General features: G+C 37.6%; 1 protein-coding gene across 1 annotated transcript in view; it reads right to left on the bottom strand.

The window, feature by feature from the left end:
* The window catches only part of CDK14 (cyclin dependent kinase 14), a 522,742-nt gene that overhangs the window by 82,416 nt on the left and 427,909 nt on the right, over window positions 1–12,417 (bottom strand). The window contains exons 13-14 of the mRNA XM_045564652.1: window positions 7,895–8,034; window positions 2,327–2,469 (exon numbers count right to left, since the gene is read on the bottom strand). Coding sequence (XP_045420608.1) covers window positions 2,354–2,469; window positions 7,895–8,034 — 256 coding nt within the window. The 3' untranslated portion in view covers window positions 2,327–2,353. The remainder of the gene's footprint in view (window positions 1–2,326; window positions 2,470–7,894; window positions 8,035–12,417) is intronic.

The following is a 12,417-nucleotide window of genomic DNA, read 5'->3' as shown; positions in this document are numbered from 1 at the left end:
GGTGAAAATGGAAAACCTCATAGAGAAAATATTTGTATTGTTATCAAATAATTCTAGAGGACAAGCTTCCACCATGCAGATATAACCTTACATCTAGTTAAAAAACATATACTGTGAAGAAAATACATTTTCGTAAAGGCTTGCAAATACTGATGATTGCAGTCCTGAGCACCTTTAAAAAATCTCTTTTCAATTAGCAATTTTTATTTTAAGAGATAGGGTCTCACTCTGTCTCTCAGGTTGGAGGTGCAGTGGCATGGTCATAGCTTACAACAGCCTCGAACTCCTGGACTCAAGCAACTCCCACCTCAGCCTCCTGAATACCTAGGACTACAAGTGTGTGCCTCCATGTCTGACTATTTTTACTTGTTTTTTTTTTTGTTTGTTTGTTTGTTGTGTTTTTGGTAGTGACAGAGGTCTTGCTACGTTGCCCAAGCTGACCTTGGACGCCTGGCCCCAAGCTATCTTCCTGCCTTGGCCTCCCAAAGTGCTGGGATTACAGGTGTGAGCCACCATGCCTGGCCACAATTAGCAAAGCTTCTATCCAGTGAGCTTGGTTTGATTTTACAAGGAGGAACTGAGCTGCAACATGTTCTAGCAGCTTTGACTGGCCAGGCTCAGATAACAAGATCTCAAAAGGGCCAAGAAGAAGGAACATAACCCTGCAACTGAAATTTAGGCTTGCTTGTACGCATGTGCGTCTGAGGCAGCAGCACAAACAAAGTCCACTTTTTGTTTTATTCTACTGAACTGGCTAAGGGATTTATAAAGCCAAGGCTCTCATTATGATAGCGCAGGTTAAATACTTTTAAAACAGCATATGCTGCAATTCTCATGAATCAAAACCATTCTCAAGACTAGGAGGTAAATGGTCAAAAACTCAGCTCCACTCTTTGTCTGACCAACTGAAATTCAGAGTGGGAGGACAAGTGTGACCCAGTGAGCAGAGCTGTCCCTCTAGGTAACTTTTTATCCAATAGGGAGAGAGAACCTGAAGAATGAAGAATCTTACTCTTAACTATGGAGTGGCAAGTTTAACAGGAACATCTTCTGACAGTCACTTATACACTATATTTTACCTGGGAATCTTTTTCTCTCCAAATCATTCACAAATCACCACCACACACCCTGAGAGGCCAGAATTGGCCCCCATGTTGACGACACGTGAAAGCTAAGTCTAAAAATAATTCAAGATACCAGCAGATCACCCACAAGACAATGTGGACAAATTAATTTGCTCTCTTTACCACGCTGCCCATTTAGTCTGTTAACATATTTCAGATTAAGAGATGGAGGAAGGACGAGGAGCTCGTGCCACGCTGCATATATCCTTCACTCCAACACTTAATGACTGAACATCCGCAGCAGTAAGGAACAAACATGCACTTCTCTGTACGCATCAGCACATACAAAGCCTTCCCCACAAAAATGTTTGTTCTCTATTTGCTTCAGAGAATTATGTTACATTAAAGGAAAGAAATAAAGATCATAATTCATTGGCAAAAAAAAAAAAAAGGAAAGAATATATACACATATGTATATGTATAAATTCCAAAAATCCCAGATATTTCCATCTAGCAATCAAGAAAGGCAGCCTTTCCAGAAGTTGCCATTTCCTGCTGGTCCCTGTGTAGCTCTTGCGAGGACTGGGACATGCTAACATGCCTAGAGACGACCATGTTTAGATTATGCTTCCTATCTGCACAACAGTAGTGGTCAAAGAATTGGACAGTAAAAAAGAAAAGCTCCATCATGACAAGGTCTGTACCAGGGTCCAGAGAGCCCTGAGAAACAGGTGAACTGGCCCGAGTGGGGGCCAGGTAAATTGTGTCACCATTCAGTTACACACAACAACTGCTGGTAGGAATGTGTAGTATTGCCAGGGTTGCTAATTTTTCAAGAAAAGTCAGAAACCAAGACTTTTAGATAAAACCTCCCCATTTTAAAATGAAAGCAACTAATTAAACAATTGTGTCGGCAAAACAAAGCAGGTCTGTGGCTTAGATATAGCCCAGAGTGGACCTTTTTCTAACCTCAGTGAAGAATGTATGAGCAGTTAAAATGATTTGCTTATGAATGAAGTAGTTTGCCTATGACTACATAAATAAAAGTGTAAGAATATAATTTTGGTTAGAATCTAGTAAGGGCCTGAAAATATGGAAATGCCTGACTGCATTCAATCTCAGCAGAACACCTGATGAATGCAGTAATAAACAGAAGGGACTCATAAGATAGTCTGGGGGGAAATGAGTCCGAAATATTCCATTTAAAAGATCTATTCAGTATCTCTTAAATATTACTTTCCAAGTAAAGCGAGTCATCTTACCTGTGCTCGCTTGAGAATGTTGTGCTGTCAGTGCTTGCTATTTGATAGACTTTTGCCGTAACTATTGTTTTTCCCAAAGGCCCGCATGCTTTCTCCAGCTTCTGGTTGCAATCTCACATTTGGGACGGTAAAAATAGAAGACACTGTGGACAAAATGGAAAGTTTTCTCGTTTATACATTTATGGACATATTTATAGTATTTTACTTTAAAAAAAAATAGAGATTGAGGTGCAATTCTGGTTGTCCTGTACATCAAACATTATGGTATGTGTTGGTCTTTGAAATGCCAAGTGGTCACAGGCACACGTGCATTTACACACATATGCACACACGTATGACAGGACAGTCTGCCTTCCCCTCAGAGCCACAGCGCAGATGATCTCTCACATTTCTCTGATCTAGACGATTAACTTGGACTTGGAAACAATATATTTTGCCCTTTCTTTGTGCCATTCTTTCACTCACTCATTGGAGAAATTTATTGAGCCCTACACTGTTTTAGGAATTGCAGAATCCTGCAGTGAGCAAGTCAGATGAAAGGGAATCCCTGTTCTTGTAGATTCCAGGTGAGGGAGAGGCAGACAATAAACAACAAAACAAATATAATAAAGAGTGTTAAATGCTATGAAGAAAATTAAAGCAGGCAAGAGAAACTGGAAGTTTAGAGGTCACTGAAGGCTCCCCGATAAGGGACATTTGAGCAGAGACCCAAAAGGGGTGAGAGGGCCAGCCATGCATATTATCTAGAGGGAGAGCAATTACAAAGTGTAAGAAGAGGCAACAGCAAGAGCTGACTCTAAGGAGGCAAGAAGAGAAGCAGGCAAACAAGTCAGGAGGTTACTGTACAAACACAGGTGGGAGAAGACTGTGAGTGTCCTCGGGCAGGACGATGGCAGTGAAGTGAGGAGTGGTGAGATTCTGGATATATTCTGATTGTAGCAGCAACAGGGTCTGTGGAAGATTTGGATGTGGAATGTGACAAAAGAAGAGCAGTCAAAGATTAACTTCCATCAACTGGAAGAAATACACTGCCATGTACTGACAGGGGTAAGACCACAAGAGGAGCAAGCTGGAGGGAAAAGATCAGGAGTTCAGTTTTGATAATATTAAGTTTGAGATGCTTACTAGGTGGCCACAAGGAGATTTGAGTAGTCAGTTGGATATGCAACCCTGGAGTCAGGGAGGATAGGACTAGAGATTGAAATATGGAAGCTGTCAATGTATAGACAATATTTAAATGGTGAGATTAGATGAGACCTTCTAGGCTCCAGGGAATGGATGCACATAGAAGTATGTGAGGTTTAAACCCCAGGGCACTAATAGTGAGAGGGTCTGGCAGATGAGCAGAAATCAGCAAAGGAGTCTGAAAAACAGAGTTTAGTTTTCTAAACTAAAGGAATACCATGAGAGAATCCTGTCCTGGAAACCAAGTGTAGGAAGTGTTACTAGGAGGTGGTGGTGGTCAATGTGTTGAATTCTGTTGATAGATCAAAATGAAGCTGGGAAAAAAACCAATGGACAGACTTCGAAAACAACAGTTCAGGAGTTGTGAGCACAAAAACCTGGTTGGAAAAGATTCACAACAGCATGGAAATCTAGGAATTAGAAGCGGAAAATACACCCAACACAGGTGTGCTTGTTTTATTTTTAAGAAGACAGCATGTTGCTACATTAATGGCATCATGCCGTTTTAGGATAATACACAGAACATATACCGGAATATGCGGAGAAACTTACAAACGTTAGAGCTGGAAGGGTCCTTCGGGATAACTGTGTCCATCTTACCTGCTCTCTAAATGAGAAGTCAGAAGCCCAGAGACAACAGGCACTTGTCCAGAGTTCCCTGGCTAGTTAATAGTGGAGCTGAAGCTAGAATCCAGGTGGCCTGAATCCCAGTTCAGTACCAATTTGTTGGCCTTCCTTTGCTGGATTTGAGTTTTGCGAATTAGCAAATGAGTGCAATAAAATCAAGGACTCTGTGCTATGAAGTGTATTTTGTTCATTTACTTTGACAAGGGTAGTTCAACTTCAATTATTTATGTAACTTGATAGTATACGCAGGAGAATGCCCTGTGGTGTATTTGGGAAAAGCAATGAATTTCTTCTAAATCAGCCCTCCATTTACTTTCCTGCAATTAAACATTTGTGAATAAGTGGGGCAAGGCTGTTGGGGTTTCAGGACAGAGGGAGAATGACAGACAGGGTGCCATCAGCATTAGCCAGCTTTAACGGCCAGATCCCGTTAGGTAACTGCACCATTAATCTTGCTTGATGCATTTATGTAATAATTTCTGCCTCAGTGGCACACTAATACATTACTTCCAAATTTTGTTATTATGTAACCTGATGAGGTTTGAAGGAACCGTACAATAAAGAAAGACACTACACTGTTAAGTATTTTTCCAAAGGAAGAGTCTGGCAATAAGCACACAACTTCATTTTTACGCTAATGCATGGAGTGACTGTGGTGCTCTGTTGTTCCTCGGGCTCCAACAACATGTGATGCTCTTCTCGCAGGGTCTGATATAGTAACATGGGCCAAGGAGGCTCAAGCCCACTTTAACTTATTTTTGTTCCTAAATCTTCTCCTTTTAGCCTGGTTTTGCTTCCTGCTTGCATAAGTGTTTTCCCTTCACGGACATTCTTTAAAAAGTGCCACGAGCCATCTTTGAGAATGAAAGTACTGTAGACTGAACTGTGCTCCTCTCAAATTCATGTGTGGAAGTCCTAACCCCCAAAGTGATGGTATTAATATTTGGAGGTGGTCTTTGGAGATGGGGCCTTAGTGGGGTTATTAGGGTAAGATGGCATCATGAGGGTAAGGCCCTTATGATGGGGTTAATGGCTTCATAAGAAGAGGAAGAGAGAGATTGCTCCCTTCTTCCTGTGAGGACACAGCAAGGTGGCCTTCTGCAAGTCCGGAGGAGAGACTTCACCTGGGACCATATCTGCTGCATCTTTATCTTAGACTTCCCATCTCCCAGCACTGTGAGAAATAAATGTCTGCTGTTTAAGCCACCCACTCCATGGTATTTTGTTATAGTAGCCTGAGCAGCCCAAGACAGTGAGGTTCCTGGAATTGATCAGTCTATACCATGACTTGGTTGCTAGGACAATCCATTTATTGGTTCTGTAACACGTCTTCCCAGGTGGCCCTCCTTCCAAATCTCCTTGAAAAGGAAGCACATAAGGGTACCGCTGATGCTGCTGGCAATTGCAGATGGCGGACAGCTACAGGATTCTACACTAACATGAAACTGAATTTTAAAAATTTCTAAATATAGTCTGTAGAACATCAGCCTAGACAGTGTCGTCAACACTCGTCATTTCACTTAAAGGAACTAATTCCCAGAGTCTTCAAAGTCTGGGAATTCTTTGTTTTGTAAACATGTTTACAAGTATAGCCACGTTGTTCTAAATGGAAATGACTGTAGTACTTAATACTGGGATTGTCCTTTCTTGCGACTGGATTTATGCTTCATAATGATTATCTTCTAGACACAGAAATAGCATTTCTGTAACTCAAAATTGTTACCGGAGGCATTTAGTAGAATCTTGCTTTAAAAATATAATGATTTTTCATCTTTATTCTCCCCCCTTCAAAAGGTTTCACTGCTCCTGATGTTTAACGTTATGCAAAGACGTGTTTCTGCCAATGAATATCGCCTTATGGTTATGCTTCCGCAAATAGCCTGCTGTGAGCTGATAAAGGGATTAATGCAGCCAAAATTCTTAATCTGTGAAATTACAAATTAAATTCTCATATTAAAAATACCACCCTGAGGTATTTTTTGTGGTTTTAATTCCCCTCTGGTGTTCTGCATACATTGTGCGTGTTAATGACAGGGACAAGGCTGTCTCCCTTGGCAGTCTGCTGCCGAGTGATAATGTGTAGGCATTTACTCACTGATAGAAACTGGATTTAACCACTGGCTGATAAACTAAGTGGCAAGTGCGTAATAAGTCCATATTAACAGAAAAGTACTACTACAGAATTCAGAATTCATAGACCATCAAAATCCTGGCTTAAACTCAATCATCAAGTCAGATGGGATTGAGATGTCACCAAGGAGGAGTGATATCAAGTTACAAGTTACACTAAATGGGAAAACAAATCATATGTTTGAATATGACGAGACATAAACTAATGAGCCTATTTACATCATTTTTTTTTCAGGATAGGAAAAAGTGTCACCAATTCATTATTTTTCCACAGGAATTTCATTTTCATTTCTATTTTTATAAATTATGGGTAGCTGTAGTCAGTGGGTAGACTTTTAGAAGGGAAGTTGGGCAGAGTATAGCGTTAATATAGGCTGGGAATATGTGAAATGTTAATGTAGATTTGCTAAGCATAAGAAGAGTGGTAGACTGGTAATATCTATAGTCACTTTAGGGTTTAAAGAAAAGTACTTAGAAATCATGTGTGATATCAAAATAGATTTAGAATAAAAATACCCAAGAGAAGTTGTTACTTGGGAATTAGTTCCAAAATAAAGGGCTACTGTTATCAAGGAGTATACAATACTGTGATGGGGGGAAAAGTCTAAAATCCAAGAGACTAAAGAAATAACTTTATGTCTACTATAAATGATATATGCCCAAGGATTAATAAATATATTATAAATACGTACGTATAAATGCAGTATGTTAATTTTAAAGGCAATCAGAAAAGAGTATGAGAAGAAATCTCAATTGTTCTTTAGAAAGAACACATCACTATTGTTCCTACTGCAATAGTATTTTGCAAAATTTTACAAGAATTCTGTTTCACACTTTGGAAGAAAGCTGAGATCCTCCCAGCCATAAATCCTCCCCCAAATATTTAAAATGTAATTGAAAAAGGCTGTGTAAATATGAACACTTTTGTAAAACAAAACAAAACCCACCCAGGAATGTGTTTTGTTTTAAAAGATACAGAGAAGAGCTGTCTGTATGAATACCAAGAGCATTTGTAGTTAAAATGAATTACATGTCTTCAGTTCGTACATGTCAATTCAGTGCCTCAGCCAATTGCCAACTCTGTTCCTCAGCTCACTGCATAGCAGCCCTTTATTGTTATGACCAAGATGGTCTCTGAGAATCAAACAGAAATGAATCATTTTCTCCTCTGTGTACTGCAGCCAGTTAAAAAGTACTGTATGCATAAAGCACTAAATATGTAAATCATATTTTCCTTTTCCTTTATGACTGCTCAGATCATTTTTTTGGACACACAAATACAAAGACGCGCAGCTGCAGACTGCAGTGCAGAGATAGCAAAAAAGGAATCCATTTTCTCCCTGTGTCTGGTGAGCTAGCAACGGAATGGCAGGATTCCACTAAACATACATACACATGTCCCCCCTTTCCATGTTCCCTCTCTCTCTCTCTCTCTATATATATATATATATAAAAACACATACACACACATTTACACAGACATATATGTGTAATGCATACACAAACATACATATTTCATGTTTGTGCACACATAAATATGTGGATCTCTCTCTATATGCATATTATATAGAGATGCTAAAATGATGTCTTTGCTCTGACTGGATATTGTGGATTTGTCATACTCACTATCGGTCAGTTCCCATAGCCGTGGGGGCAGGTCACTAAAATACTCGTGGCTCAAGGCAGCCTGTGCAGATAGTCTGTTCTTTGGGGAACATTGTAGGAGCTTGGAGGCCAGATCCTCTGCGTGATTCACATAGCTGAGCCTAAATACACAAGTAGAAAAGAGAAATCAGATCAAACAAGAAAATCCACTAAATTTAGACATAAAGCACACTTAATTTTTCTGGACTTCAATTTATTCCTGGCCAGGAAAACAACTTAAATTATCTGCTGAAAATAAAAAGAAGCAGAATTCATGTTGGTTCTTAGAGTGTCTGTTATTCTAAACCGACTTTTACTCTTGTTATCCCAGTATCATTGATTTAAAATATTTCTACTGTGAGCAAAGGGTTGATATGTTCAGAATGGGTCCAGAGGTGGAAAATTTCAGAAGACAACTTATCAAAGAGTTGCCAGAATTTTTTCATAGAATTTATGTGTTATTATATATACACATCTGGATGCATTTATAGGAAATTAATACCAAATAACTAGGAGAATTAAAATAAAACTGCTATTAAATTCTCTAGTTACTAAGGTTTCTTTTCCTCTAAGAATTTAAATTTTCTTGTCTTGAATATAAAATTATTGGAACAAGTGCCCTGTCAAATATCAACAATCGTAATATTAACATACAGGTTAACAAAGAGGGTATGCTTAAAAGATATGGGGCTGAATCAATTTGAGATGACCTTTAAAACAACAGTGAATAGAAAATATGTGTCTCAAGATTATAGAAAAAAAGCATAGAAATAACATCTTTCATGTGGTATATGCTTCCCAATGCATAGCAGCACTATCCAGTCCAGCCCAGCCTTGCTTTTCATAGAATTTTTATTTCTCTGTTCAAAGCAATCAAGCCGGGGAACTAACATAATAATGATAATAAAAGTATTTCTAATAGTGACTGTTACTTATGCACAGCTGAACATATGTCAGGCACTTTCCACACTCATTTATTACAGTCTGAGAAGGTAACTGCTTCTATTTAATAGTAGTGGAAGCTAAGCAGGAGTGAGAGATGGTAGTGATCACTCAGTTAGCAGGTTCAGAGGAGATTCAAACCCACCTAGAACTACTCACTCAACTCTAAAGTGAATTGTACATACCATGCTCTCTTCCTCTCAGGGGTCATTTCTAAAGGCTTTAACCCAAGGATTCGTGAGTTTCTGTCACACAGTGTCATATGTGCAGTGACTCTCAGGGACACCAAGGAGGAGGTAAGGGAAAGTACCATCTGCCAATGAGTATTTTTTTAAAATCCTTGAAGCCACTAAACACAAAATTAGCCAAAAAATATCTTTCCTCAGTGACCAACAACTTCCTCCTTCCCCTCCTCAAGAAGCTCTTTAGTATTAACTTAAAATTGTTATGATGTGGGGTGGGAGGGGCAGGTCAGGAATGAGAAAGAGGAAGCTGGAGAGAGCTGGAGCCCATTCTACTAAGTGAAGTATCACAAGAATGGAAAAACCAGCACCACATGTACTCACCATCAAATTAGTATTAACTGATCAACACTTACGTGCACATATAGTAGTAACATTCATCGTGTGTTGGGCAGGTGGGAGGGGGGAGGAGGGGATGGGTATATTCACACCTAATGCGTGCGGTGCGCACCGTCTGGGGGACTGACACGCTTGAAGCTCCGACTTAGGTGGGACAAAGGCAATATATGTAACCTAAAGATTTGTACCCCCATAATATGCTGGGGGAAAAGGTCCCTGAATAACCTTTATTAGTTTTGGGCCTTTAGAAAGGCAAAGAATGATAAACCTTGCTTTAATGCATAAATCCCTATGCTGAGGTTTATCAATACATTCATCTTTTTATTTAATGTGCACAAAAATCCAATGTGAAAGGTACTCTGAGTAAACTCATTTGAACAAAACAGGAGAAAGAGGTTCAGCATAATTAAGTTACTTGCCTAACATCACACAGCTTTTAAGTACCTCATTTATATGTTTATGTTTATGAACAAAGTCTATTGCTTGTCTGAACAATATGTAACTACATATAAGTAAATAAATATGTATGTCTTAAACACACACACACACACACACACACACACAAAAAGGAGGTAATGAATTTGGGTGGTAGAAGAAAAAGGAGGAAAAGCAAAGAAAAAATATTACCCCAAAGATCCAATCTAAGAGATATTCTCTCTAAATTTTCATACGTGAAGGTTACAAAAATGGGTTCAGTGATTGGCTGCTGCACTGGCTGTTTTTTTTTTTTAAAAAAGATCAATGGATTGGTTTTAAATGTCTCTGCAAGTCAAAGAGAAACCTGTCCGCAGGAAAATGAGGCATTCCTGAAATTCTCTACAGTTAATTTTTTCCCTTTAAGAGGGCCCAGGGCCATCTACATTATTCCTTCCTCTTCCTAAGACTGTCACTATTATATAAACTTTTCATTCATATTTTTAACAGATCAAATGCAATGTTTGAGATAAACTTCATGGTAAAAGTTGCACTTATATATTGAATGTACAATTTATATATAGTCATAGTGAACAGTACATTCATATCAATTTTATATAGCTTTGGTAAAATAGCAAAACCAGTTTGGGACTAGCTCTGAGTTTTAGCTTGACACAGTTACTATTTTTAAAATCCAAATAAATAAGCTATAATAAAACACGAAGATTATTAAGCACTAAAATTATATGTTGTTACACTGTATGTACGTAAAAGAAGAAAAAGTGATTACAATACTTGGTGGGTGTACTTAACTCTGAAGTCATGAGTGTAAAACATAAAATACAAAGTAACACATATTTTTTATCCTAATTTTCTCTCTATCGAACAAGAGTGATGAACTACATTATGTCTGCAGTCCCCCAGCTCCAACAGTTCATGAATCACAACTGAAGCATGGCTTCACTATTTTGAAGAATTATAAATACTTTTAATTGTATCTTTGTTTTTGCAATAAATTGTTACTTACATTTAAATATAATGTATATGCCTCAATATAAGGAATTCATCAATATAAGGCAGTCTCATTCCCCCCAAAATGACTAAACTTTGGAATAAAATTTGAAATAATCAAATTTTTATTTGTGATACTGTTTATATACAAATATTTAAATTATTATACAAAATTTTAGTTTAGAAGTTTTGTTATTTTCTCATTTGCATTTCAGGAATCAATTTGATTGAGTCCAACTCACCACATGCATTTTCAACACCAGAGTCTTTGTCATTACCAGTATCTCTTTCTGAGTCCATCCAAGTTGTTTGAGTTATGACACTGTTGGGAATCTCTGTATGATATCTTAATTGCAAGTTTCATCTGAAGTCATAAGTGTACCTACCTTACCAAGACTGTTAGGATGCTTATTGTTCTCCATCTCCCATTGTGATGATAGATTTTTTTGTCGATCTTTCCTTGTAATTCCATCAATTTTTGTTTTTATATACTGTAAATCTAAGTAATTAAATGTGTAATGGTCTAGCACCACTATATATTTCTGGTAAATCATGTCTTTAATCCTTACATTGTGACCCTCTTTATGTTTAATAAAGGTTTCTGGGCTAAAGCTAATTTTACTCCCTCACATGAATTCAATGACCTCTGCTGTCTTTTGTTTAGTATTTGGCTGACATACCTTTTGTCACCTGCTTACTTTTGATGTTTCAGACATATAGTTTTAAGATGACTCTTTCATGAGTATTATATAGTTGGGTTTAATTTTTATCCAATTAAATAATATCTGTCTTCCAAGGAGAAAGTTTAGTCCATTTACATTTTGTGATTACTGATACATCTGAAATTATTGCTACCAGGTTAATTTTGCATTCTCTTTTGTCCTCCTTTACCTTTTTTCTCTTTTCCTGCCTTCTTCTGGATTGAGTTTTGAAATTCAGCATCTTCCATTTTAGATAGAACTATTTGGAAGGTATAACTTGCTATTTCCATGTATTTAGTGATTACCCTTAACTCTTCTTTTTGTTTACATTTCATTATTGATTTAGATATTTAAGCTGTCATAAATTTTTACAAGCTGGTGGACACAGAGAAATTATCTGTCTCACAGAACTATAATCATACATTCCACACAGTATAAATATATGGTTGAACTAATATCAATATATATCATTTTATCAACTATATAATAAATTACTCAGTATGCAAATATTAAGTTATACAGCTCAATAGGCATATAAAATATTATATGTCTGCTCAATTCATTAGCATAAACTGACTTCTCTTTTTGCAAGAAAGAGATTGGAAAGAGAAGGAAAAAAATCACACTTCAAACAAAAATAGTTGGGAAACAACTTCTAATAGATATGAAAAAAACTGCAGGATTTTCAAAAATTTTATGATTATGCATTATTTTAGTTACAACAACAAAGCATGTTTACCTTAAAAAAAAATCTTACTAAATTAAAGGGCGTATGTCCTGCACAAGCCAAACACATTTTGCTAAAAATACTTAATAGCTCTCCCCTACTCTTTTTTCAGGCCCTCTCTTTTAAGTT

Source organism: Lemur catta, chromosome 11 (genome assembly GCF_020740605.2).
Source record: "Lemur catta isolate mLemCat1 chromosome 11, mLemCat1.pri, whole genome shotgun sequence".
NCBI classification, from domain to species: Eukaryota; Metazoa; Chordata; class Mammalia; order Primates; family Lemuridae; genus Lemur; species Lemur catta.
Note: the sequence above shows the minus strand (reverse complement) of the source record. Positions and strands in the feature narration are given on the sequence as shown.